The 22,926-nt window shown below is 41.5% G+C and overlaps 3 protein-coding genes across 7 annotated transcripts; 2 read left to right on the forward strand and 1 right to left on the reverse strand.

The window, feature by feature from the left end:
• The first annotated feature begins 167 nt into the window (after positions 1–167).
• On the forward strand, positions 168–7,501 carry LOC133488291 (MAPK/MAK/MRK overlapping kinase-like). 2 transcript variants are annotated; one of them, XM_061795959.1, is made up of 12 exons: positions 168–550; positions 1,513–1,627; positions 1,707–1,796; positions 2,008–2,078; positions 2,152–2,230; positions 3,019–3,067; positions 3,628–3,806; positions 4,772–4,873; positions 5,747–5,920; positions 6,297–6,456; positions 6,901–7,092; positions 7,372–7,501. In XM_061795959.1, exons 1-11 carry the CDS (start codon positions 394–396, stop codon positions 7,075–7,077), a joined length of 1,353 nt encoding a protein of 450 aa, XP_061651943.1. In that variant the 5' UTR covers positions 168–393; the 3' UTR covers positions 7,078–7,092; positions 7,372–7,501. The 2 variants fall into 2 exon arrangements, with proteins under 2 accessions (XP_061651943.1, XP_061651944.1); XM_061795960.1 differs by lacking the exon at positions 168–550 and adding an exon at positions 596–852.
• Positions 4,733–17,359, reverse strand: wdr20a (WD repeat domain 20a). Of its 2 annotated transcripts, none has more exons than XM_061795957.1 (4): positions 17,050–17,359; positions 15,652–15,834; positions 7,341–7,434; positions 4,733–4,856 (listed from the first exon to the last, which is right to left on the reverse strand). In XM_061795957.1, the coding sequence occupies exons 1-3, from the start codon at positions 17,311–17,313 to the stop codon at positions 7,384–7,386; spliced, it is 498 nt and encodes a 165-aa protein (XP_061651941.1). In that variant the 5' UTR covers positions 17,314–17,359; the 3' UTR covers positions 4,733–4,856; positions 7,341–7,383. The 2 variants fall into 2 exon arrangements, with proteins under 2 accessions (XP_061651941.1, XP_061651940.1); XM_061795956.1 differs by lacking the exons at positions 4,733–4,856; positions 7,341–7,434 and adding exons at positions 8,286–9,758; positions 13,335–14,675.
• Positions 17,354–22,484, forward strand: LOC133488292 (uncharacterized). 3 transcript variants are annotated; one of them, XM_061795962.1, is made up of 6 exons: positions 17,354–17,427; positions 18,533–18,641; positions 18,741–18,796; positions 18,892–18,966; positions 19,770–19,862; positions 20,826–22,484. In XM_061795962.1, exons 2-6 carry the CDS (start codon positions 18,566–18,568, stop codon positions 21,342–21,344), a joined length of 819 nt encoding a protein of 272 aa, XP_061651946.1. In that variant the 5' UTR covers positions 17,354–17,427; positions 18,533–18,565; the 3' UTR covers positions 21,345–22,484. The 3 variants fall into 3 exon arrangements, with proteins under 3 accessions (XP_061651946.1, XP_061651945.1, XP_061651947.1); XM_061795961.1 differs by lacking the exon at positions 17,354–17,427 and adding an exon at positions 17,512–17,692; XM_061795963.1 differs by lacking the exons at positions 17,354–17,427; positions 18,892–18,966 and adding an exon at positions 17,512–17,692.
• Positions 22,485–22,926: the final 442 nt, after the last annotated feature.

Below are 22,926 nucleotides of genomic sequence, written 5' to 3' on the forward strand. Positions count from 1 at the left end.
TTTTTTTAATGATTATTTTGTGTGAAAAATGATATATTTTTTTAATGGGGGTGCTCGCCAAGGCACGAACCCAAAAAACAAAAACAAAAAAAAACATGTTTAATAATTACAGCCTATTTGTCATTAAATCACCACGATGACACTCTCACATTAGCACCCAAAAATATGTATTATGACATTTTTGTGGAAAATATCCCTTATATTTTGGAAGTATTATGTGAAGCTGGGTAACAATATGGCGCCCTCTCTTGTCACTGTCCAGACTTGATTTTCAACGGCTTTGTTAAAATGTCCCCCCCACACACACACACACACAAACACTCATTGTTTCACACGACATTCTTAAAGCATTAAGTCCATGCTAGACTTCATCTCGCAAACCCTTGTGCACTCATGATGCACTACTCCAACTGGCTGATCGGCGTTAAAAACAGGGCAAACCTTCGCAATGCGTGCAAGACGGCGGCGAACGACGACCGGAGAAAGCGAAGCTACGAGCCCGGCGACAAGACGGGGGAGCTTGCGGTCACCGCCCACCTCTGGAAAAAGGGTAAGAAAGAACCATTTGCCGTCAAATAACATCAGGGCCTTTTGGTAAGAATGCCAGCATTTCGCCACATTTTGCGAGCCATACAACTTCAAAGCCGTCGCGTTTCACCGTCCCAGGTGGAAGACGTTGCAGCCGGTTGCCGGCTGGGTCAAGAGGGGAGGGCGAAGGCGTGCTCCGTTGCCAAGGCGACGGTCAAGCTAGCAGCCGTGCTAGCCCAAGACGCCTTTTTAGTTGCTAACTCGACTTTTGATTTGTCACGCGTCGCAGTCGTAATGCCCGCTACGGCCGTCAAGAAATGCACCGTAAGTTTGAATTTGGGCGACGTCCGTCTGTGTCTTGAATCACTTCAATGCTAGTTTACTAGTAACACTATACTGTATGAATAATGCTATTCTTGTATACACGTTACATGTTAGAAGTATTCATTGCATTTTTTTTATGTCTACACTGAATCACAGGAAGAGTACAGCATTCTTAACAACGTTGTTGAATTACTATTATTAATGATAATATGATTTGAAGACACAGTCAATTCATATTTAGATTCTTGTATTTGAAGCTGCCATATCTAATATCTAATAATAAAATAATAATAATGATTGTATTTCATTTTAAAGACACTGATATCGAGCAATGTGGGTAAAATATATTGGTTTGATTATTACATATTTTGAGTTATTGCTACTGGGAGAAGGAAATATACTGTATTGAGATTTTTCATGATGTATTTTTGAATTCCTGCTACTCTCTATGGATTGATGGATGGATATAAGGAGAGCAAAGGAATGCACTCTTTGTCCTTCCCCTGAATCCCAATTCCCTAAAAAGCAAGTGCCTAATTGTCCATGAGGGGTTTATTACTCTACTGTATTCACTGTCTAACGAGCAGAAATTTCTCAGGCAGAAGACTTTTCCTGCTGTTGCCGTGCACAAAATAGAAAAGACTTGTATTTCTTTTACAGGCTACAAAATAATCAAGAAAATTGGCGAGGGCTCATTCTCCGTGGTGGTCAAAACTCAGAGTCTGAAGGACGGCAAGACATACGCATGCAAGACTATGAAGCAGACCATGAACAGGTGAGATCACATCATACAAAGGTTAACTATTATATTTTCTGAGCATTTGGAAGGAAATCTTGCATCCTATCTTGTGCAGTGTGGAACAGGCCAACAACCTGCGGGAGGTTCAGGCGATGAGGAGGCTCAGCCCACATGCGAATATCATCCACCTGCATGAACTCATTTTGTGAGTCCTCTGACAACAGTGACTTTATTCACTTATTACAGTGGAACCTCCAAAGTCCAATGCTCCAAAAGTGGTACAAATTCCAACCACTTGGAAGTCAAGGAACGGATCGCGTTGCACTTCGGACGTTCGACTGTACTTTGGTTCGGTTCAGTCGGTCTCAATTACAATATACTGGATCACGTCTCATTTTCCCAATTCATCGTTTCAGCGACAAGGAAACGGGCACGGTTTCGATGATCTGTGAGCTGATGGAGATGAATTTGTACGAGTTTATTAGAGGTGGGCCTGACTTCACTAAATCAATATCAACATGACTTTTTCAAGTTTTTGACTGACTGATGCTTCGTTGCAGAGAGACAGACGCCGCCGCCTGATCACACGGTCAGATACTACATGTACCAGTTGTGCAAGTCACTCGACCACATACACAGGTAACTTCAATATCATGCGTAACAGTCTGCCACAGTCCAGTGATTTGCAAAGTGCAGTATGTGTACCACTAGTAGCACACACACACACACAAAAATCACTGCCCGAGTGCCTGCAGTTCAGTTGTATTTAACTTTTTATTTCAATACATGTCAATTTCATCTTTCAGAAGTGTTTGTTTTTAAACATTCATTTAGGGACAATTTTTATCTAACTTTTATATGCAATATATTTCAGTTGAATCATTATTTAAGTACTGTATTTGAACTTCCCTATATTTAAGCGCATTATTAATATTCAATAATGTTACAGTGGCTTACTATAACATTAGATATTCTTTTTAGGAATGAAACCTGTCTCATTTTGACGAACACACAGGCCCACTGGCCTGCTGTATTTTAGTGTTGGTCATGATTGTGGGACTTAGAGAGCCAAATATTTTTTGAAGTGATGGAAGTGGATGTTAATGAAAAGAATGAGAAAGGACGTAAAAAAAATCATTATTTTCTATCTAAAAATGTACAGTGCTGAAAAAATATGCATCAGCTGACCTACGTCAACAGCATTTTATTTTTATTTTAATGCTTCAATGTCATGAATATTGTTTGCCATCTTTTTTTTATGTCAACCATTTCACAAAAAAACAAAAAATAAATAGTGAAGCACATTATTATTTGTTGATTAAAATTGTACCCATTTAATTGCATTCCTGAACAGAAAAAAAACATGAATCGTGTTGTCACCATTGGCGCCAGATGATTTCAATTGTTTCTAACTGTACTCTTTACAGCTGCGGGATCTTCCATAGAGACGTGAAGCCGGAAAACATTCTTATCAAAGTGAGATTATTTTTGTATAAAATTCTGCCTTTACCGAGATAATCACGCAGAGTTTTGAGGGGTATTTATTTAACAACGTGTTTACTATTGTGGCTGCAGTGCATCATACTGAGAGGGTCACACTAGACTAATTCCTGGCCTAGTCGTGAAATCCTCCATAAGTCGCTGAAAAACTCACCTAATTGTATTTGTGTTCTTTCAATAAAGCTCTAAGATGACATAAAGCACCAAAGCCTTGTCTAAATAGGAATTAGTCTCAAAGAAACATGTCCAAGTGACACATCTTCACTTCAAATCATCCATGAAGTGTTTTGAGGTCGTAGTTGTGGTCTATTTATGGTTTATAGACTATTAAGGTAAGAAATTACAGTATAAACATTTTTAGAGGCGGACGTCAATTATTATTATTATTTTTCGCTATTCGTGGCAGGGCTCCGTTACTGTATTAGCTCTCGGTATGATTCAGCGCAGTTGTACACCACTGCAAAGCAGGATAATAAACATTAATATTGTGAAATTAGTACTTGCGTCAATGAAAACTGACACATGCTATTTTCTAGCAAAACGTTCTGAAGCTGGGTGACTTCGGCTCGTGCAGGAGCGTGCACTCCAAGCCGCCGCACACAGAGTACATCTCCACACGCTGGTACCGGGCCCCCGAGTGCCTCCTGACCGACGGCTACTACAGCCTGACAATGGACATCTGGAGCGCCGGCTGTGTCTTCTTTGAGATTATGAAGTAACTGACCCCAGTTGGGTGTCACAACAGTGGTCTGGGGAACTTTAACTTCTTTCATTTGTCAAGTGAGGGCAAGCGGCAGGAAAACAGGCCGAATTCTAGATATCGGAATGGAGCAGGCCGAGAAAATATTTGGTTGAACCATATCCAAGAATGGCGAAATACAGTAATCATTTCCCCCCATTATTACTGATCAAGAAGACTGACAGTCACACAATTTGGTTTGTCTCCATCTTTTGGAATAAGTTGACACAAAAAGCCAAAGAAAAAGAATAACGCATGCGCTTTTTAAAATAGCATGAACAGTGAAACAAGCTTAACACGTGTGTAAATTAGCCAGTGGTATCAGTCAGTAAAAAAATAAGTACAAAAGTTAAACACTGTCTTGTTCAACTCAACGGTCTTGCTCATAAAAGCCACTAAAGCCAAAGAAAAGATAAACATTCTAAAATAACATTAACTGTCACACAAGTGTAAAAATAAGTGGTGCCTTAGGGCACAAATTTAATTTGTTCTGTGACCACACTTGTAACTCAAAACACTTTCCCTGTTTAAATGGATGGAAATTAAATATAATACTATTATTGCAATACTTTTAGATATACATAGAATCCATCTCAGTTCGCATCCTGCAAAAAACCCCAAACTATTCGTTTATATTTAAATAGTACTCTATAGTATTTTATTCTCTAAAAACAGAGTAATAACACGATTAAACAGAATGTAAATAATTAAATAGTTTGTGAATCATGATTTATTGCTTCAATTCATTTCATTGTGCTGCTCCTTCTGGGATGCTGTGTTCTAAAACCGCAACTACCGCTGCTAGATGTTAGCGTGTCAATGGCATTTTGCATTGTATGTTAGCATTAAGCTAGCAGGGCCTTTCTTTAGGCAGCTGTTTGTTTTCAGTACACAACATGTACTTCTCTTTGTTGTATTTTTAGCCTGTGCCTTTGTTTCAGCTTGAATCCTCTCTTCCCTGGTGCCAACGGGCTGGACCAGATCGCCAAGATCCACGATGTGCTGGGCACTCCCGAACAAAGCGTCCTGCGCAAATTCAAGCAGTAGGTTGTCACGCTGATGCCGATGTTTGTCATCACTGATATTAATCTTACTGGTGATTTACCAAAGTAACATTTTAACATTCCTCACTGTCATACAAATGTACAAATAAGTCCACTATTGTGTGATAACACCAAGTCAAAAGTAAGATAAAGTAAAACTACTCACCCTTTGAAAAAGCTTGACAGAGTTAACAGAGGGAACAGCAAGATGTTTTTTATAGCACTATTTAGTAGCCTTTTACAGCTACTGCTGGAATTAATACATTAGACCGGTGGTCCCCAACCTTTTTCCCACCTCGGACCGGTTCGTGGAAGCGCATATTTTTTACCGACAGGGCAAGGTTGTTGCGGCCTGAGCTTCGTTGTGAGCCAATGTAACATTATGCAGTTTGAACATCGTTGTTTTTCAATATAGGAAAAAAAAATAATAATAATAAAAAGTTAAATACGGCTGAACTGTACATAGGCATTGATGCTTTCGCGTACCACTAATGATACTTGTACCACACTTCGAGAATGACTGTATGAGTTATCACAGAAACACAGCAAAAAAAGCTAAATCAAAACACACCAAACTTGTTTTTATCATCACACTGGTTCTGTGATGGCATTAAAAAAAAGCAAAACACATATTTGCAATGATCACAATAGTATCCATATATGGTGGCATCACAAAAAGCTCACAAAAAGCAAAACACATTACACTTGGTTTCATCATCACACTAGTCCTGTGGTGGCATACAAAAGGCAGAGAAAAAGCAAATTGCTTGCTTGTTATCATCACACTGTTACCCTGCTGTACCAGCTTTCAGATAAAAAAATGTTAATAAAAAGCAAAAGTCAGTGGTTTGTAACCGGCCTTATTGCGGCCAGGTCTCGAGCGATGCACTTCAACTTCCCCGCCAAGAAGGGCAGCGGGATCTCGCGTCTGCTGCCCAACTGCGCCACTCCTGCTGTGTCACTGCTCTACCAGATGCTGGCTTACGATGCCGACGAACGCATCACGGCCACCACGGCCTTGAGGCACACCTACTTTCGGGAGATACGGTGAGCACACAGCCGTGACAGCAGTGCACCGCAATCATTACCAAAAATACTGGAGCAATTTTCACTACAGTATGTGGGAACACTACTTCTTTCACAAGTTCTTTCATATTTGATGTATGTATATGTATACATACTGCAGTATGAATTATATAAAATGTGCCATTGTATATATTTGGCATAAATGTATTTGTATAATTGCATATAGTTTATTATATACCTAGATAGACTGAAAAATAAATAAATGCATGTATTTTGATTTATGAGAAAAAAAATGGGCATCTTTTTTTTTCTTTTTTTTTTACGTGAAACAATGGAATGTGTACTTAATATGTCTATACGACGACACCAAGAGCAAATTGTGCTTGTTTCCTGTCAGGGTGGCAGAGAAGAAATGTGAACGTCTTCCTGGAATTTGTGGGCTGTTTAAAGGCGTGGAAAAAAACACACCTCGCATCACCTCAGACCTCCTGTGGCGACCCACGAGACTCAGCAGACAAATGAGGGGGAGACACACCATGCCCACCCATTTAATTACTGTAAGTACTTCAAAGAGACATAATACTTTCTAATAATGGAGGATTTCCCCCCACTCACACCCCCCAAAAAAAAAATCAACAAAATGGAAGGAATTCACAAATGTGGATGTTTCTGCATTATAGTGTTTCAAACAGTGTAGTCCGCTTGAAAATGGCTGTGGATCTTCACCCAGCCCAGTCTATGATTCATGCGTGGAGAAACTTGGTGTGTGGACAGCTATTAATGTAAATTAGCCAGCAACACCACTATTTGTAGACAAGCAATTATAAAGTCCCATTTTCCATAATATCAACAACACCCTGGGGACAACCAATCACAGGATTAGAACCCCCTCAACTGTGAGGCTGATGTACTTACTACTACATCACAGTGCTGCCCAAATTCCATTATATGTTCCCTTTAATGAATGTAATAAAAGCACCTCTACTGTACCCCTTGTCCAGCATAACCCGAAGCACGTAGCCGAGCCCCTGGGCCGACGCAACGCCGGCCATTACGAGCTGCCCAAACTCAACATGGCCAACCCGGGGCCGCAGCGCTCCTTCCCGGGCTCCGCGCCACGCGCCTTCACCCTCACCCGCCGGGGCACCTTGCCGGCCATAGTCACTAAAAAGTGCTAGTCACACTTGGCCAAGGTAATCACATTCATTACTTGCTTTTAAACAACATGCAACATTGTTTTTTTCACGTTCAATGTACTTCTACATAAGCACATTCTACTGTATTTATATAAATGACAGTGGGACTTTTTTACTTTTACTTAACAGGGGTTGAATCAGTACTCCTACCTTTACCAGAGTTTTTTTTTTTTTTTAACCCAAGTATTTGTACTTCTACTAAAATAGTGTTTGTACTTTTGAACCCGGTCTTGTGACTTCATTACCTGAATGCCCTCATTTCGTGTGTCCACACAGGCCAACCACAAGTCACAGCCAGCGGGCCTGAACACGTGCTTCACGTCTCCACTGGACAGGAGGCTACTGACGATACACACAAACGCATATTATTCTTATTATTAAGTGTAATAAAGCTGTTTAACCAGTAGCCCATTTGTTACTCTGCTTTAAAATGAAGGGCTATCATCCATTATGTCCAGTATTGTGATGCAATAGACATTTTGTTTATACACAGACAAATGGTGCAATGACACTATTATGATTTATTACACACACAGGCAGTTATTTAGCACTATAATGTTGACAATGTAGCTTCCCAGGCACCTTTATAGCCTCTCTTTGGACTCATTAATCTGCACTTTACAGTGTTATAGATGTGATGTAAGACCCAAATAATAATAATTTTAAAAAGTCAGGTATCATTTGTTTGTATTCTCTGCACACACTCGTGGGACATTAAAAAAAATCATGTATTTAAAAACAAAAACGTATCTGAATACCCATCATCAGAAAATAGTTTTTATTTTTTTTAATGAGCAAAATTTCAGGTGTTAAACCATACTTGACACTAGAGAGCGTATGTGAATTAAATTACATTTATTATTTTATACAAATAATAATAAAAAAAGATATGGGCTAATGTAATAATGAAAATCTTTAACAAATATATAAAATTTAAAACATCATGGGTTTTGCACTTAAAACAAAAATAAAGTAAGTAAATCTATTAAGCTATATGAATAAAATGGAATAACATTTGTATTGTATTATTATTATTGTGTTATTCAAATGTATGACATTTAATAACCGATATATTTGTATAAATACAAGATATAAATACGAATAAAAATTATTAGATTTTTTGCATTTGCCTGATAACTTTCTGGCAAACACACCACATGGACAAACAAACAAAAAACAGGAAAACAGTGTATTCAAGATTATTTTTAATATTATTAATATGTATACTTTAGGCTTTAGAAATATAACAATCCATGACAAAACTTCCCACAGTGGAAATGGTAAGCTTGCCCTCCCCCGTCATCAAATCAATTAATTACAATATACACAATATGATACAGAGCACATTTCAATCTGAACACAATATTAAAATAAATGCTCAATAGATAAAAGATTTTAGTATTTTCCTCTCTACTGTATTAGCCATCTGTGAGTTGTGAGCACAGCACAAAAACATGTAAAGCCATTTTTTTTCCATCTAACAAACAAGTGCAAACTTTTCTCTCTCGCTTTAAAAAGACTACATAATTGCAGCATCCAGTTTTTCGCTATTATAGGGGAGGGGGGAATAAAGATGATTCTGATGAGGATGTTAAAACAGTCCCCTGCCTGCTTTTTTTTTTTTATATCCTTTGCTCCAACAGAGTAGTAGTAATACCAAAAAAAAAAGATTCAGTGCAAAAGTCATTAGTGGGGAGGCAGATGTAAAGGATGCAACATTGCCAGATGCTCGCTTGATCGTTAAAAAAGAAATAAATAAAAAACTCCACTCAATTGTAATAACCCTGAGCAGTCTAGGCTACACTTCTAGTTAAGAAAAAAAAAAAAAGTGTTATGGAACCATCCTCTCAGGATGAGTTTTGACATTCTAGAAAGATGCTTTAATAATATAAGAATGTAAAAATTAGTTAAAAACTAATAACGTAGAGCAACAGTCCACATTGCACTTTTTTCTTTTTTTGATGCGGTCTTCCTCTTTAAGGCAGGGATGGGCAACCTTTTTCCTATGGAAAAAAAATATTTTGGGGAAGAAGTATTATAGGCATTTGTGGTTAAATTTTTTTTTTTGGGGGGGGGGGGGGATTGCCCCCAAAGCAGGCTGTCTTTGGGCGCAGGTTGTTCACCCCGCCTCGAAAGCAGTGATTCCCAACTGTCCAATTTCACCTAATAGGTCAACAGATGTTGAATATATTTACTTTATATTTAAATGTCTCTTTGTTCATCTATGTCACCGACGTATCGTGACAGGCAGATCTAATTACGAGCTTCCACTAGATGACAAAGGGTAAATAAGTAAATCAATTTGTAGAGTAGCTTGACTATTTTTTCCAGTAAATTTACTTTTTGTGACATTTGTTTGTGGCGTGCCGTGAGATTTTTCCAATGTAAAACAAACACCTTGACTCAATCAAGGTTGGGGAAACACTGCTCCAAAGTGAGTGCTCAATAGAAAAAAGGCAGGTAGGAAGGCAGGGGATTTAATAATACAAAAATCACATATAAAATAAAAAAGGAAAGGAAACTTGCAACACTCGCAGAGGAAGTGGAAAGCAGCATCAGACTGTGGCTTGCGTGTTTTTGTTTTTTTTTAGCAGCAGATGTGTTGTGGGCTATACTACTGTTCCACTGGGAGAGCTGGCTTGGTTTTGGGAGGACAATAAACCCTGGAAAAAGGAAAACAAAAAAGGAGATTTGCATTTGGAAGAGGAGGAAATGGGGGGTGAGGGGGACTTGAGTTGGGTGCAAAGTGAGTGTCAAAGGTCGCTTATTCCAAGTCTAAATACTTGAATTCAGTGAAACCTCCAAAGTCAAATATCGTGAATATTTGCGGCTCGGCAAATGTGAATTTGCCCATTTGATTTTTATTTTTTTTTTCCATCTTTTGTTATGTGCTGAAATTGCCTTTGCACTCAAGCCAAAGCAATAACAGTATTGCTTTGGTGCCATCTTTGGGCCAAGGTTGGGCGTTAATTACTCGCACAGTTTTGCTATTCGCAGCTGGGCTCGGCCCCTATCCCCCACAAAAGGCAGGAGGGTTCACTGTACGCCTTCAGCAAAATTTGAAATTGAAGCAAAAGTTTTGGGGGGAAAAACTGCCGCTAAAACTGCATTTTCTTTGGTTATTTTGCATGATGCCACCACAGAAGGGTACCAGTGATAAACCTATGTAAGAGGAAGTAGTAATGCACATTTCTCCGTCCTGACAGATGGCACTTTTTCTATTAGACAAGGCTCTGGACTAAGTAAATGAAGCTCCTCCCCTCACTTCAACATAAACAAAACAATATTTTTATATTAGACATGGCTTTGGTCAGAGCACAAAAACAGTGAATAGACATACTTCTTATCTAATTAGAGAATGAGTCGCTTCCCGATTGTCAGACGTCTCCAAAGATTAAGATGAGTGATTATCCAATGGTGTGGCCCGTGTTATGAGGGATTTTCCCAACCCAATCAGTTTAGAAATAATATATTATTGGAAATGTTAAAGTTGTTCAACATTTTATAATGGCAAATCCTCAGGTGTGCGGACAACACTGAATTGGGCCACTCTGGAGGTTTCACAGATTTGGGGGATTAAAAAGATTTTTATCATGGTCTAAAAACATACTTTTTGGGCCTCCTTGTTCTGCTCCAATCAGTACACACGTCCCAAAAAAAAAAAAAAAACGACGACGCATTCTGTATACATTTGAGTATAATGGGAAAGGCCAGTATTTCAGAAAAGTGCCAATGGTTTTATTTGGAATGATGGCATATAGCACATATTCAAAATATAGAAAAATAATATTTTTTTTCAATTTATACTTTATCATGATCTTACGTATTTTGCATGTCTTTTTTTTTTTTCTTTAAGGTTTGTGCATTGAGAAATTAAGACAGATTTTCAATGTGAAAAATTAATTGGTTCTTCTTTGGGTCATCCCTCACCCCTGATGGAAGTACTTTTTACTTTTTTTATTATTAATTTTTATATATATATATATTTTAAAGGTGTTTTTCCCCACTGAAAAGACTGACTTTAGCTGTGAGCACAGGAAGAAGTGCATACAAGATTGTTCAGAGCAAAGAAGCTGAGCGTGTTGACTGATGAGTGCAGTGATTCCCAACCACTAAGTTATCGCGGGAAGTTATCCAATATCACTTGATTGGTCTGAAAACAACTATTTATTTACTATAAATAATGGCTCTATTTCAGCGACATATAGGGACAGACAGAACAATTAAAGGGTCTTCCACTAGATGTCAGAAGGTACAATTAACGTGTATCCAGCATATTCATCAAAAGATGAATATGAGACAAAAGTTTAGAATTCCAGCTTTTTAATTGTAGTTACATCTAGATGTGTTACACCACTCAGGACAGAGCACCTTTTGTTTGAAGCCACCCACTTTTCAAGTGAGAAAAAGTATTGAAACATGTGAAACTGATGGGTGTTTCTAGTTGCTCAAGTGTTGCCTTTTAGAGTGATTGCTTAAACAGATAGTGCTTGTTTTTGGCTTTGGATTTCGCCTGTGAAAACTGAATTTGCTATTAAGCAAACATGAAGACCATAGAGCTGTCTATGGGAGAAAAGCAAACCATTTTGAAGCTGAGAGAAGAAAAATCAATCAGAGCTGTTCCACAAACATTGGGCATACGCAATACAACAATTTGGAATGTCCTGAAAAAGAAAGACATTTCTGGTGTACTGAACAACAGACATCGAACAGGTCGGACAAGGGTATCAACAGCAGTTGATGACAGAAATGAAGAAACACCCAAAGACAACAGTCAGTGACATCACTGCCAACTTCCACAGGGCAGGGGTGAAAGTATCACAATCCACTGTTCGAAGAAGAAGAATTATACAGGCCATACCACAAGATGCAAACCACTCATCAGCAGAAAGAATCAGAAGGCCAGATTGGATTTTATAAAGTACAAAGATGAGCCACAAAACTTTTGGGACAAAGTTTTACGGACTGATGATACCAAGATTAACCTCTACCAAAGTGATGGAAAGGCCAAAGTACGGCGAAAGAAAGGATCTGCTTATGATCCAAAACACACAAGCTCATCTGTGAAGCATGGTGGAGGTAATGTCATGGCTTGGGCTCACATAGTTGCTTTTGAACGGGCTCACTAGTGTTTATTGATGATGTACCTCATGATGATAGCAGCAGAATGAATTCTGAAGTCTACAAAACCATTTTGCCTGGCAATTTACAGAAAAATGCAACCAAACTAATCAGGAGAAGCTTCATCATGCAACAAGACAATGACCCAAAACACACTGCCAACACAACAAAGGACTTCTTCAGATGGAAAAACTGGAAGGCTCAGTCAATCACCAGACCTTAACCCAATAGAGCATGCATTTTTACCTCCTGAAGAGGAGACTGAAGGGAGAAACCGCTAGAAACAAAAGAAGTGAAAGAGGCTGCAGTAAAAGCATTTCAAATGAAGAATGCAACACTCTGGTGAAGTCAATGGGTCGCAGGCTTGAGACAGTTATTGCAAGTAAGGGTTATGCCAAGTTAATTTAATGTATGTTCCAATACTTTTGCTTACATGAAAGGTGGGTGGGCTTCAAACAAAAGGTGCTCTGTCCTGAGTTGTTTAACATATTCATCCATCCATTTTCTGTACTGCTTATCCTCACTAGGGTCGCGGACGTGCTGGACCCTATCCCAGCTATCTTCGGGCGAGAGGCGGGGTACACCCTGAAATGGACACCAGCCAATCGCAGGCCACATATAAACAACCATTCACACTCACATTCACACCTTCAGGCAATTTGGAGTCTTCAATCAACCTACTACGCATATTTTTAGGATGTGGGAGGAAATCGGAGTACCCGGAGAAAACCCAAGCAGGCACGGGGAGAACATGCAAACTCCACACAGGCGAGGCCGGGATCACTGTTTTTTGTGACATATTTATTTGGTGGTGTGCCGTGAGATTTATGCAATATAAAGTACGTCCCTTGGCTCAAAGGTTGGGAAACACTGCACTCAGGCTGCGCTAACACAAAAGGATTGCCTGTCTCATGATTTGGCATTGGAGCAGAGGTGGTGGAGGCGGGGGCTGGGGCATGTGATATGCGACTCATATCTAGACTAGCTACAAGCTCGTCAGTTGCAACCCGCCGCCTCCGGCCCAGAGATAGATAGAGAGATAGAGGGAGAGAGAGAGAGAGAGAGAGAAAGAGAGAGAGAGACACACTTGGGTTGGCCCTGGGTTAAAAAGAACTTACCACTTTGCCCGGCCTGGCCCATGTGCAAATAAATCCCTCCTGACAAGCAGTTACTAAGCAGTCCTCTAAAAATATGAGCACAGTCAGCCTCTCGTGCGCTATCTTTTTACAGATGAGCGGCTCAAGCAGCGGCACGTCCTCCATGCGCGGGCAGAGCGGCGTGCCCAGTGTCTTGGCGGCGTCCGCCTTGATCTTGGTCAGCACGTTAAGCTTGTCGCTGCTCTTACTGCTGATGTGGCCCATGCTGTGGTTGCGCTTGTGGTCCTTGTCGTGGTGGCGCTCCTTGCGCTCGTGCAGCGACAGCGTGGCGAACTTGCTGACGCCCGTGGCGATGGTGCTGTCCATGATGCCGCCGCTCGGCTTGTTAGTGTTATTTGCTGTCGTAGTTGTGGTTATTGCGGTGGTGCCGGAAGTGGTGGAATGGGGCAGGCTATTTGAACGCGGTAGTGTACTGGAGACAGAGTTCACGCCAGGAGTGCTGGCCTCGCTGGTGCTTCCGTTGGTGGCGTTAGTACTAGAAGTGAGTATGGTGGGGCCTGCCGGCGGGACGGTAGCGTTCATCACGTTTGTGTGCGTGCGTGTCCGTGAAAGAGGCAGATGCGGGAACAGGATGTCCTCGGTGAGGTCCCACAGGCACAGCTGAGTGTCCTGGCCCACCGAGCCGAAGCGGTACGTGACGCTGACGGGCCGGCTGTCGGTGGAGTTGCGCTTCGAGAGGCGCGACTGCGTGCTGTTGGCGCGGTCCCGCCCCGAGTTGGCCACCTGCTCCTGGAAGTCCTCGTCGCTGCCGCTGAACTCCAGCGGGTCGCTCTCCTCCACGCTGGTGGTGTAGTGATCGAAGGCCACCACGCTCACCCACGACTTGTGGCCGTGGCCGCGCGCGATCACCCGGCAGTCCAGGAAGGACCACACCGTGACCAGGTCGTCCTCGCCGCCCGCTACGATGTACTTGCCGTCTGGGCTCCAGCACACGCACAGCAGGCCGCCGAAGTAGCTCTTCATGGTGCCGTGCAGCTCCACGGCGTCAAAGTTGAACACCCGCAGGAAGCCGTCCTGGCTCACGCACGCCAGGAACTTCCCGTCCGGGGAGAAAGCGAACTCGTTGAGGGCGCCCTCACCCACCGTCCATTTGAGGAGGGGGTTCCGCGTGGATTTGCTCTTGCAGGTGTGCACAGAGTAGTTGTCACCCTGCTTTAGGAGCTGGTAGTGTGGTGCGGTGGTGCCGCACGTGTGCTCCACGTTGTACAGGTACATGTTGCCGCTGGCGTGCGACACCAGGAAGAGGCTCTCGGAGCCTGGAACCCACTTCACACACGTCACCCTGGACTTGTCTATTAGTCTCTGGTGGGAGGAGGAGTGACACAAGGACAGGACAAGAACATCCCAAATCAGTCTGTATCTCACTTCTTCGGTTTCATTTGAACACCACACAAAGGCTGCCCGTCACAAATAAAGGAGGTTAAACGCATACAGACAATGGGCTTAAGCCAGTTAACATCCTGATTTTTACGGTCGTAGGTGAAATATTTGTTTGAATGTTTATTTAAAAAGAGTTTTGTTTCAGCCTGTCCTTCATAGCAGTCAATTTTGAAAAATCTTCTTTTTAACTACTTGTAACTGGTTTTTATCAAGCTATTGTAAGACAATCCCAACTACTGTGCTAAAGAGACGACTGACCATCTTGATAAATGACGTGACGGTCACGTCGATGTGCGCATGTTTCATGGCTGTTCCGATTATATGTAGTAAACGTATATACCCGATCGGAATAGATCACGTCACATGTAAACAGTTGACCAGAGAGCTAACGTAATTGTAAAATTCCCAATTGTGGGACTAATAAAGGTTGTCTTATTTGAATCCAATTAAAGTACATTTGGCAAGTGTGAGTCCTCTGATGCGTACTCAAGTGCAGTACACTTCTCCCTCCTCTGGGAAAAGGTGGGCTATGGCCAGACACGATTGGTCAATTACTGTCATGTCACAGCTCCTTCTTTCCTAATCTTCACAATAACTGGCACCTCACACTAATATCAATAAATTCAACAACCAAAAAAAAGAAGAAGCCACATGTACAGGGCTTAAATGGCTCCAATTAGCAATTATTATTCATGATCTTCACCACCTTGCACAACAGAAATAAAAAAAGAACGACTTGAAAGGAGCCATAGTAAAAATATTTTTTATACAATGGCTCCTCTCACCAGTTATTCATGATAATTGCCACCTCAAACTACAGAAATAAACAGGCCGACTGGAAAAATTTACATAGACTGTAACAAAAAAAGTCATTAAAACACCAACCAGCCCTCCCTACCTCCTCATTGAAGAGCTTGCTTGTCTCCTTCTTGATGGGGTCGATGAGCTGCACCTGCCCGGCAGAGAAGCCCACCAGCAGCGAAACGCTCTCGGCCGTGGCGGTGAGGTGGTTGAAGTCATGACAGGTGGGCTGTGTCCCCTTGTAGATGCGCTTGTCGATGGGCTTGCTCAGGTCAGCGGCCTGTGAGGAAACGGGGGGCACACGATGGCAGGAACTCATGATGGTGGCCAACACAAGTGGATGCTTTATGTATGGTAAGAAACTGTGCACTGGGTTGATTATTTACACTACACTAGTGGCAGAATAGAAACTTCTGCGCTAAGATACACACAAGATTGGCCGCGTTGCCCACGTGACCATGCGTTAAGAAACTAGGCGCCATTTTAGACTTTCTATCCAAGCATCAAGAATGTTAACTAAGTTAGGTTTTTACCATCTTAAGAATATAGCAGAGTCCGCCGAGTTCTATCTCGCGATAACATAGTGATGCATACTTTTATCTCCTATCGTTTAGACTACTGCAATACTCTGCATCCTCTGCGGTTGTGGGATGTGGCACCTCTCGGTGTGGATGGCTTCCCACAGGTTGTCTTTTTTTCCCCTCACACAGGATCCAAAGCGCCGTGCCATGTCTCTATACGACATGCAGTAGTCAATAGGTATTGTGTGTGTGTATTTGTCTGGGTGCGTTTGCATTTATACATGGGGATGGGAGCGGTGGGTCTTTGTATATTTCCTGAATTTGACACAAAACAATCTCAGTGTCAACACACTTTGAAGCACCTGCACAAAAGGATGATGAATGACTTTTTTGGTCACTTGAGGAAAGGTCAGGGTGAAGAATGACCTTAGGATAATTTATTAGGGATGTTTGTTAGCCCCCTTTTCCCCCAGACCAACACCAGTAAACGTATTCGCCAGAGTGCCCCTCCATAAAGAGTTCTGATACTACTAGTGGTTTAGTTATATAACAATTCAATTAACACAATAGTATGTGAGAGTTAAGTGACATTCGACGACTTTGTCTTCATGGAGCCCACTCAGCTACAAGCTAACTGGGTTCACTCCAACTATAGCAGTGCTAAGCGGACAGCTGTCAGAATATGGGGCGTCGACAGGTGGCAGGGAGCCGTCAGGGTCAACCACAAACTCCTCGCAGCTACTTTTAAAAGCGCCAGAACTGACAAAGAGCTGCATTTAAAACTGACGAGCGCAGGGAATTGTGCCCTGTGGCCTCGAAGTAGCTTGTCAAGTCAGTCGTAAGTTAGCTGGAAGCTAACTAGCCTGTTGGTCACACAGCCGCCAGAGTTGAGCTGAGCGGCCGGACGGAAGGCTACGGGCTCGGGTAACGCGAAGCGGCACCACCAGGGAGCGCGTGTGTCACGGGCACGGTACCTTTCTCACGCCTTTGTAGATGTAGAAGTAGAGCTCACGGCCCACATTGAAACAGATCCTGTCCCCGTTGCCCGACTGGTCGTTGACGTTGACGAAGGAGACCTTGACCGGGTTGGAGCCCTGCGAGTTGAAAGGCACTCTGTTGGGGCGGCTGTATTCGGAGTGAGTGAGGAGTTTATAGACGCCTTCCCGGGTGGTGAATTGAGTTTTGATTTCGTTCATCTCCTTCCCTCCTCCCTCCGCCGCCATCTTTGAAATTAACATTCATCCCTTTCCTCCAAGCCGGATCTTACGCACTGGAGGGGGCGGAGAGGAGTGGGGCCAGTGCGGGTCTCCCACCACACCACGGTGTTTTCGTTTTCCTGATTCCCGGGGACGGTAAATGCACCTTACAATGGTCTCCGTAAATTGGTGGAGAATAGAACGTGAGGTGCCTTCAGAAACCCCCGGAATTCAGAAACAACGACATGCTCGACATATGCCATCATAACAAAGTTAGAGGGGTTTTCCTTAAAAATTTACATAAAATGTACCTTATACAGCATTTCATGAAAGGTTTTAGAGTTGTTATTGATACTAATTGTTCAGTGTGTCCTGGAACTCTTATCGCGTATTTTTGGCTACGAAAATATGGAAGGATGTGGTAAGACTTATTTGTGTGTGTGTGTTTTTTTTTTACTGTTTTGTGAGCATGTTTGGTTTCTTTTGTAAAGATGACACTGAAAAAGTCCATGTTATGAATCTTCAAAGTATTATAATGACGTTTTACATTCTTAATTGTACAAGGGCTTTAAATTACATTTTACGGTCGATCAGTGCCTGCCAAAATAAGAATCCTGAAAAAACAGAGCGCATGTGTAAATTAAAATTTATATGTATACAATTTTGCTTGTTTTTTCCTTTTCCCTTTTTTTTCTCTTTATTTTCTTGATTTAATTCACAATGCCCCCCTGGCAACTTTGTGTTCTTATTTTACACTTCTGGAATCAATGTGAAGTGTGCAGCACGTTTAAAAAAGAGCATGAACTACTACTACTACTATTATTATTATTATTACTGCTACTAGTTTTATTTCTGATTGCATCTGATTTCTGATTCCTTGAAGGCATCTGTGATATGTGATAGGAAGTGACAGTGAGGTGCCTTTCGGGACCCCGGAATTCAAAGAGTTAAACATGATCAAAATGTCCTGTGAACTGGTTCACAAATATTAGTTTTGAGTTCGAAATCATAGGTTTTAGGTGCAGCAACGTCTGGAAATAGTAATATACTTACACTTAGGGTTTATCATGATCTCCATTTTATGTATTTATTTATTGAACATAAAATACCGGAAATCTCGCCAGTCAATCACTGTGAGCCAAGCGTGAACTGAAGTGAGGAAAGAAAGAAAGAAAGAAAGAAAAAATCACCTGTTGCAAAACTAACGCAAAGCGCCGTGTTGCGTAAATTGTTAGTGACGTAATCTTTTACGACACCACAGCCCGTTTACGGCAGGTGTGACGTCATGGTTTAAATGAGTCGCGCGCGCTGTACCTGGCCCATCGAAAGCATGGCTCACCGGAGGCGACGACGACCACATTTAAACCCAGGTAATAACTTGATACCACTCTGAAGATGGACTGGTTTTGAAGTAAATACCTCAACACAAGCAGTTTTTTTAAACTGTGATTTTCCCTTCCTCCATTTAGACCCCAGTGACAGTGGCAAAACGAGCAACATGGAGCAGCTCGCCTTCAAATACAAGGTCAGGTGACCCAGTTGTCCCTTATCAGCAATTTAGGTGCTTTAAAATCACCAGTGTTAACTTTTTAAAGTATTGAAATTGTGTGTGATTTTTAGGAGATGTGTAAAGTGGAGTCCAGTACTGATTCTGACTCTGAGATTAGTCCAAGATGGTCAGACACCAGCACTATGGTACTAGAAGCCAATACATGATCGAATATTGAATACGCCGCACTGTATTAAATAGTGGTGCCTTGACCTACGAGTTTAATTCAGTCCTTGAACACACTCTCAACTCAAAACATCACTCATCTCAAATCATCTTTCCCTATTAAAATGAATGGAAATGCCAGCGCCTAAAAAAAAAAAAATGCCAATGTATTTTGTAATGTGTCTTTTATAAGAAAAATAGCATTTACTTCATTAAACATATAGCAATAACATCATTTAACAGAAAGTAAAGCATCAACCAGTTTGTGCATCATGATAATTCAATGGGTATTGTGCTGCTCCTTCTGGTGTGTGCGCGCGCGCCTTGGCCACCACGGGGTAATATAATACATACAGAAATACTACTTACAAATTTGATGATGAAACACAGAAGACCGCTGCATTAATATTAGTTGTTTTTCGCAGAGGATAAAGCATAAATGGCTGTGAGTATTGCTGTAACCTCTGTCTGCATGTGTTGAAGTTGTTTAAAGGTGACGTGGATGCTAGTTTATGGTGTTTCGCATTATGTGTTAGCATTAAGGTAGTCTATCTTTTTTTTCTGTTTAATTTGAAAGGAAACCTCAAATAGGAGTGGCAATAAACAGCTTGAAGCAAGCACTTGGTCTCAATCTGCCAAACTGTTGTGAAGTTCGCTGCCACCATAGCTAGCTTTCTGAACTAAAATTTATGCTCGCAATTCAAGGCAAAAAACAGCAAACTCGTAAGTCAGGTCACTTGTAAGTTGAAGTTGAACTTGTTAAAAAACATTAAGTGTTTGGCAGGAATGTGTGAGCAGCGCCCCAGAAAGTGGCAGCTTAAGACGGACGTTGCCACTGGTGCACGACCCTGCAGGACGCCAGGGATGTTACTCTTTGGTAAGATGAATAAAGCCATTAGCCTGTTTTTAAAAAAAATGAATTTCTTGGAAGGGATAGTTAACAGCGATTTCCAAGAGGGCCTTGACCAAATGGGGAGGGAGTGGGCCATTGCACCCCCAAAGCACAGGAGACTTTTTCTGTGGGTCAACCGATGATAGACATGCCTGCCAGATTTAGTGTTCTTAATTGAAACTGGCTTCAGGGGCTCAACTTTTAATTTATGTTTCATATATGCATTTAAATGCCAATTTGTGAAACTGCATTTGAGAGAGAAGTTCAGTTCATTTTATTTGTCCACTTGAGCTCACCATCCACACACACACAAGCACATGCCTATTGGGCATGACCTGCTTGAATGACGTGAACAACGGCCTATGTGGACATGGTGTGAACGGGCGATTTCCTGGGTTAACCATTTGTGCCGTTTGCGACCGTGGTCCTGGCAAAACTTTATGGGTACCCAGAATCCATTGCGGCGATGTTTTAAAATATAGTAACTGTAGTTGATTTTTGACACTTGTAGAAAATCAAGCTAACCATTGCCCTTTAGTTGCATTTGTTCCTGTCAATATTACGTGTGTGCATTCGCTATTCATCAGGCTAAGTTTGGTATTTGTGAATTTCATAAAACTGACTGTGGCTTGTTTTTAAATGGGTAACGTTCTCAGTAAGTTTTCTGTTTCTGCAAAGAACAGGAGCACTGTGAGTCATCACGGCCACATTTAATTCACTTAGCCTATAAAGTTGATTGTAGTAAAGATGCCGAGGTGAGTTTTTTTTTTTTTTTGATGCACTGACCTTTAAAAAAAAAACTTGCACTGAATCCACAATAAATTAACCGTGATATAGCGATGGATTACTGTATCAGAAAGACCTCAAAAAGGTGATTTGATATTTAAAAAATCTGATATTTCTAAGGGAAACTGTCTGGCCCTAATAGTGTATATTGCTTGATTGTAGTTTTTGGATCCGTATGACGGGAGCTCTGAGGATTCTGACGACATTAACATGGACCCCAGTGCCCCGAGCAGGCGAACCAGGCAGCACGGGGCTCGCTTCCAACGTCGGAGCAGGCGTTTTATCCTTCACCCTCCTCATTCCACTGCCTTTAGACCAATGGTGGAACCCACAGAGAGAGTGAGGGAACAGGGGCGTCATCTTGTGGATGTGCACATGAAGTGTGTGGACGACTCTGAGGTTTGGCTGTGCGAGCTGACCGAGGATCTGACCGGCAGCCAAGCGGCAGCGGCGGGCATCCAAGTGCACTGCCGACTCCACCGTGACACCCGGTTGCCCGAGAGCTCCTCGGAAAGACCGGCCAACCCGTGTAACGTCCGGGTGGTGCTCAAGAGGAAGCTGGCTGTGCCCGTGGCTGATGGACTGGAGCAAAAAAAGAAGCAGCGTGTGGTCCACATGGCGGAAGATGAAGAGGGAGGAGGTGATTCTGCATCAGAAGCATGCGAGAGCCCGGTCAAGTGACTTTGCAATGCACTTTGTTTACTGCACTCTTTATTACTTGTTCTACCTCAAGTGTTACCAGTTACAAAAAAATATTTTTTTTGTTGGATTTCAAAGTTGACTCCAGTGACCCCTCATTATTCGCGGTCAAGAAGGGCTGAGCCCTTCCACGAATAATCAACAGCCACCCAAAACGTTTGCCTATAAATTCCACAAGATGGCGGCAAAGCACTTTGTTTTTTTTCCTCTTGCACAAGGCAATGGCCTGACTCAATGAAGCTCCTCCCTTCAGTTCAAAAAGATATACAGCAGTTGCTTGGCACCAAAGCAATATTTTAAATTACAAATGGCATTGGCCTGAGTGCAAAAACGGCATATAACGGATGGTCCCCCCCCCCCCTCCCTGTCATTTAAAAAAAACAAAATGCAAATATGTGGGGGTTCACTGTATATTTTCTTTTACATTTTATTTGTAATAATTTCTGTAAGTGTACATGGAGAATGGAAGCTCAGATTTATTTAAAATTATACATGGCATTGGTAATGTATAATTAGAAATGTTTTCTTGGTTCTATGTTGTTTTGAATCTGTTGAGGAGGTCAAACAGTACAACAAAATAAATTCAAGTTCTCAATGATATTCATTTTAAATTTTGATTAGAGCAGAAGCTGGGCAAACATTTGTGCTCCAAGGGCCCCATATGATTTTTCAAAATGGACAGCAGGGCCAGTCATTTGTAGATCAAGTATTTAAAAAAAAAAAAAAATTGTAAAACAACGCATTCTCTTTAATTAAACCAAAACAGTTTAAAATATATACTTAAATTTGCAAATTTTTGTACTTACAAAAAACTGTTTACCAATTAAGTTAATATTCAAAGTGGCTAAACTAATGCAACAAATATTACAGGACTCAATAGTGGCTTTTGTTACCAAGGTGACTACAAAGGCGGAGCTAAAGCATCACTGGAAAATGGAGGCTCTTCACCTAGCCTGCCTGCTAAGCCATGCGCAGAGACTCAGGGTGGGGCAGTATCATGTAAATTATGTCATCATTCCTCCCAGACACATTTTCAGAACAAGGTTTAGCTGCCAGGATTTTTATTTTTTAAATCACACTTGATGGGTGTGCAGGCCCTCCAAACACCAAGCTATTTGTATACAAGCATTTAGAGACATGGATAATTGACTTATTTTTATTATGGCTTAAAGTAGTAGTAAAGGTACCAGAACACGATTTGATTTTATGACTACTTTTTCTATTCACGGGCAGCCAAAATAGTCATTGTATAGTTCAGTGACCGCATTTCCTTAAATAGCCTTACCTCACTCAGCTAGTGAGTTTTTTTGTTGCAAATAACAGAATAAATTATCTGAATATTTAAATAGGCAGATGCCGAACCACTAACGTGAGGATTGACTGTACAAACAGTAGTTCCGCTTCAGTATCGTTTCAAAAATGTCAATTTTCTGGCCTCTAAAAGTCAAATACTAAAATGGTCACCAAAGTTGGTTTACGAATATACTGTACCGGTACGGCTTGGCAGCAACCTGCTTTATCTTGCTTTGTACCTGGAAACAGAATTTGTATTGTGAAAGTGCTC

The sequence above is a fragment of the Phyllopteryx taeniolatus genome, chromosome 13, assembly GCF_024500385.1.
Source record: "Phyllopteryx taeniolatus isolate TA_2022b chromosome 13, UOR_Ptae_1.2, whole genome shotgun sequence".
Lineage (NCBI taxonomy): Eukaryota > Metazoa > Chordata > Actinopteri > Syngnathiformes > Syngnathidae > Phyllopteryx > Phyllopteryx taeniolatus.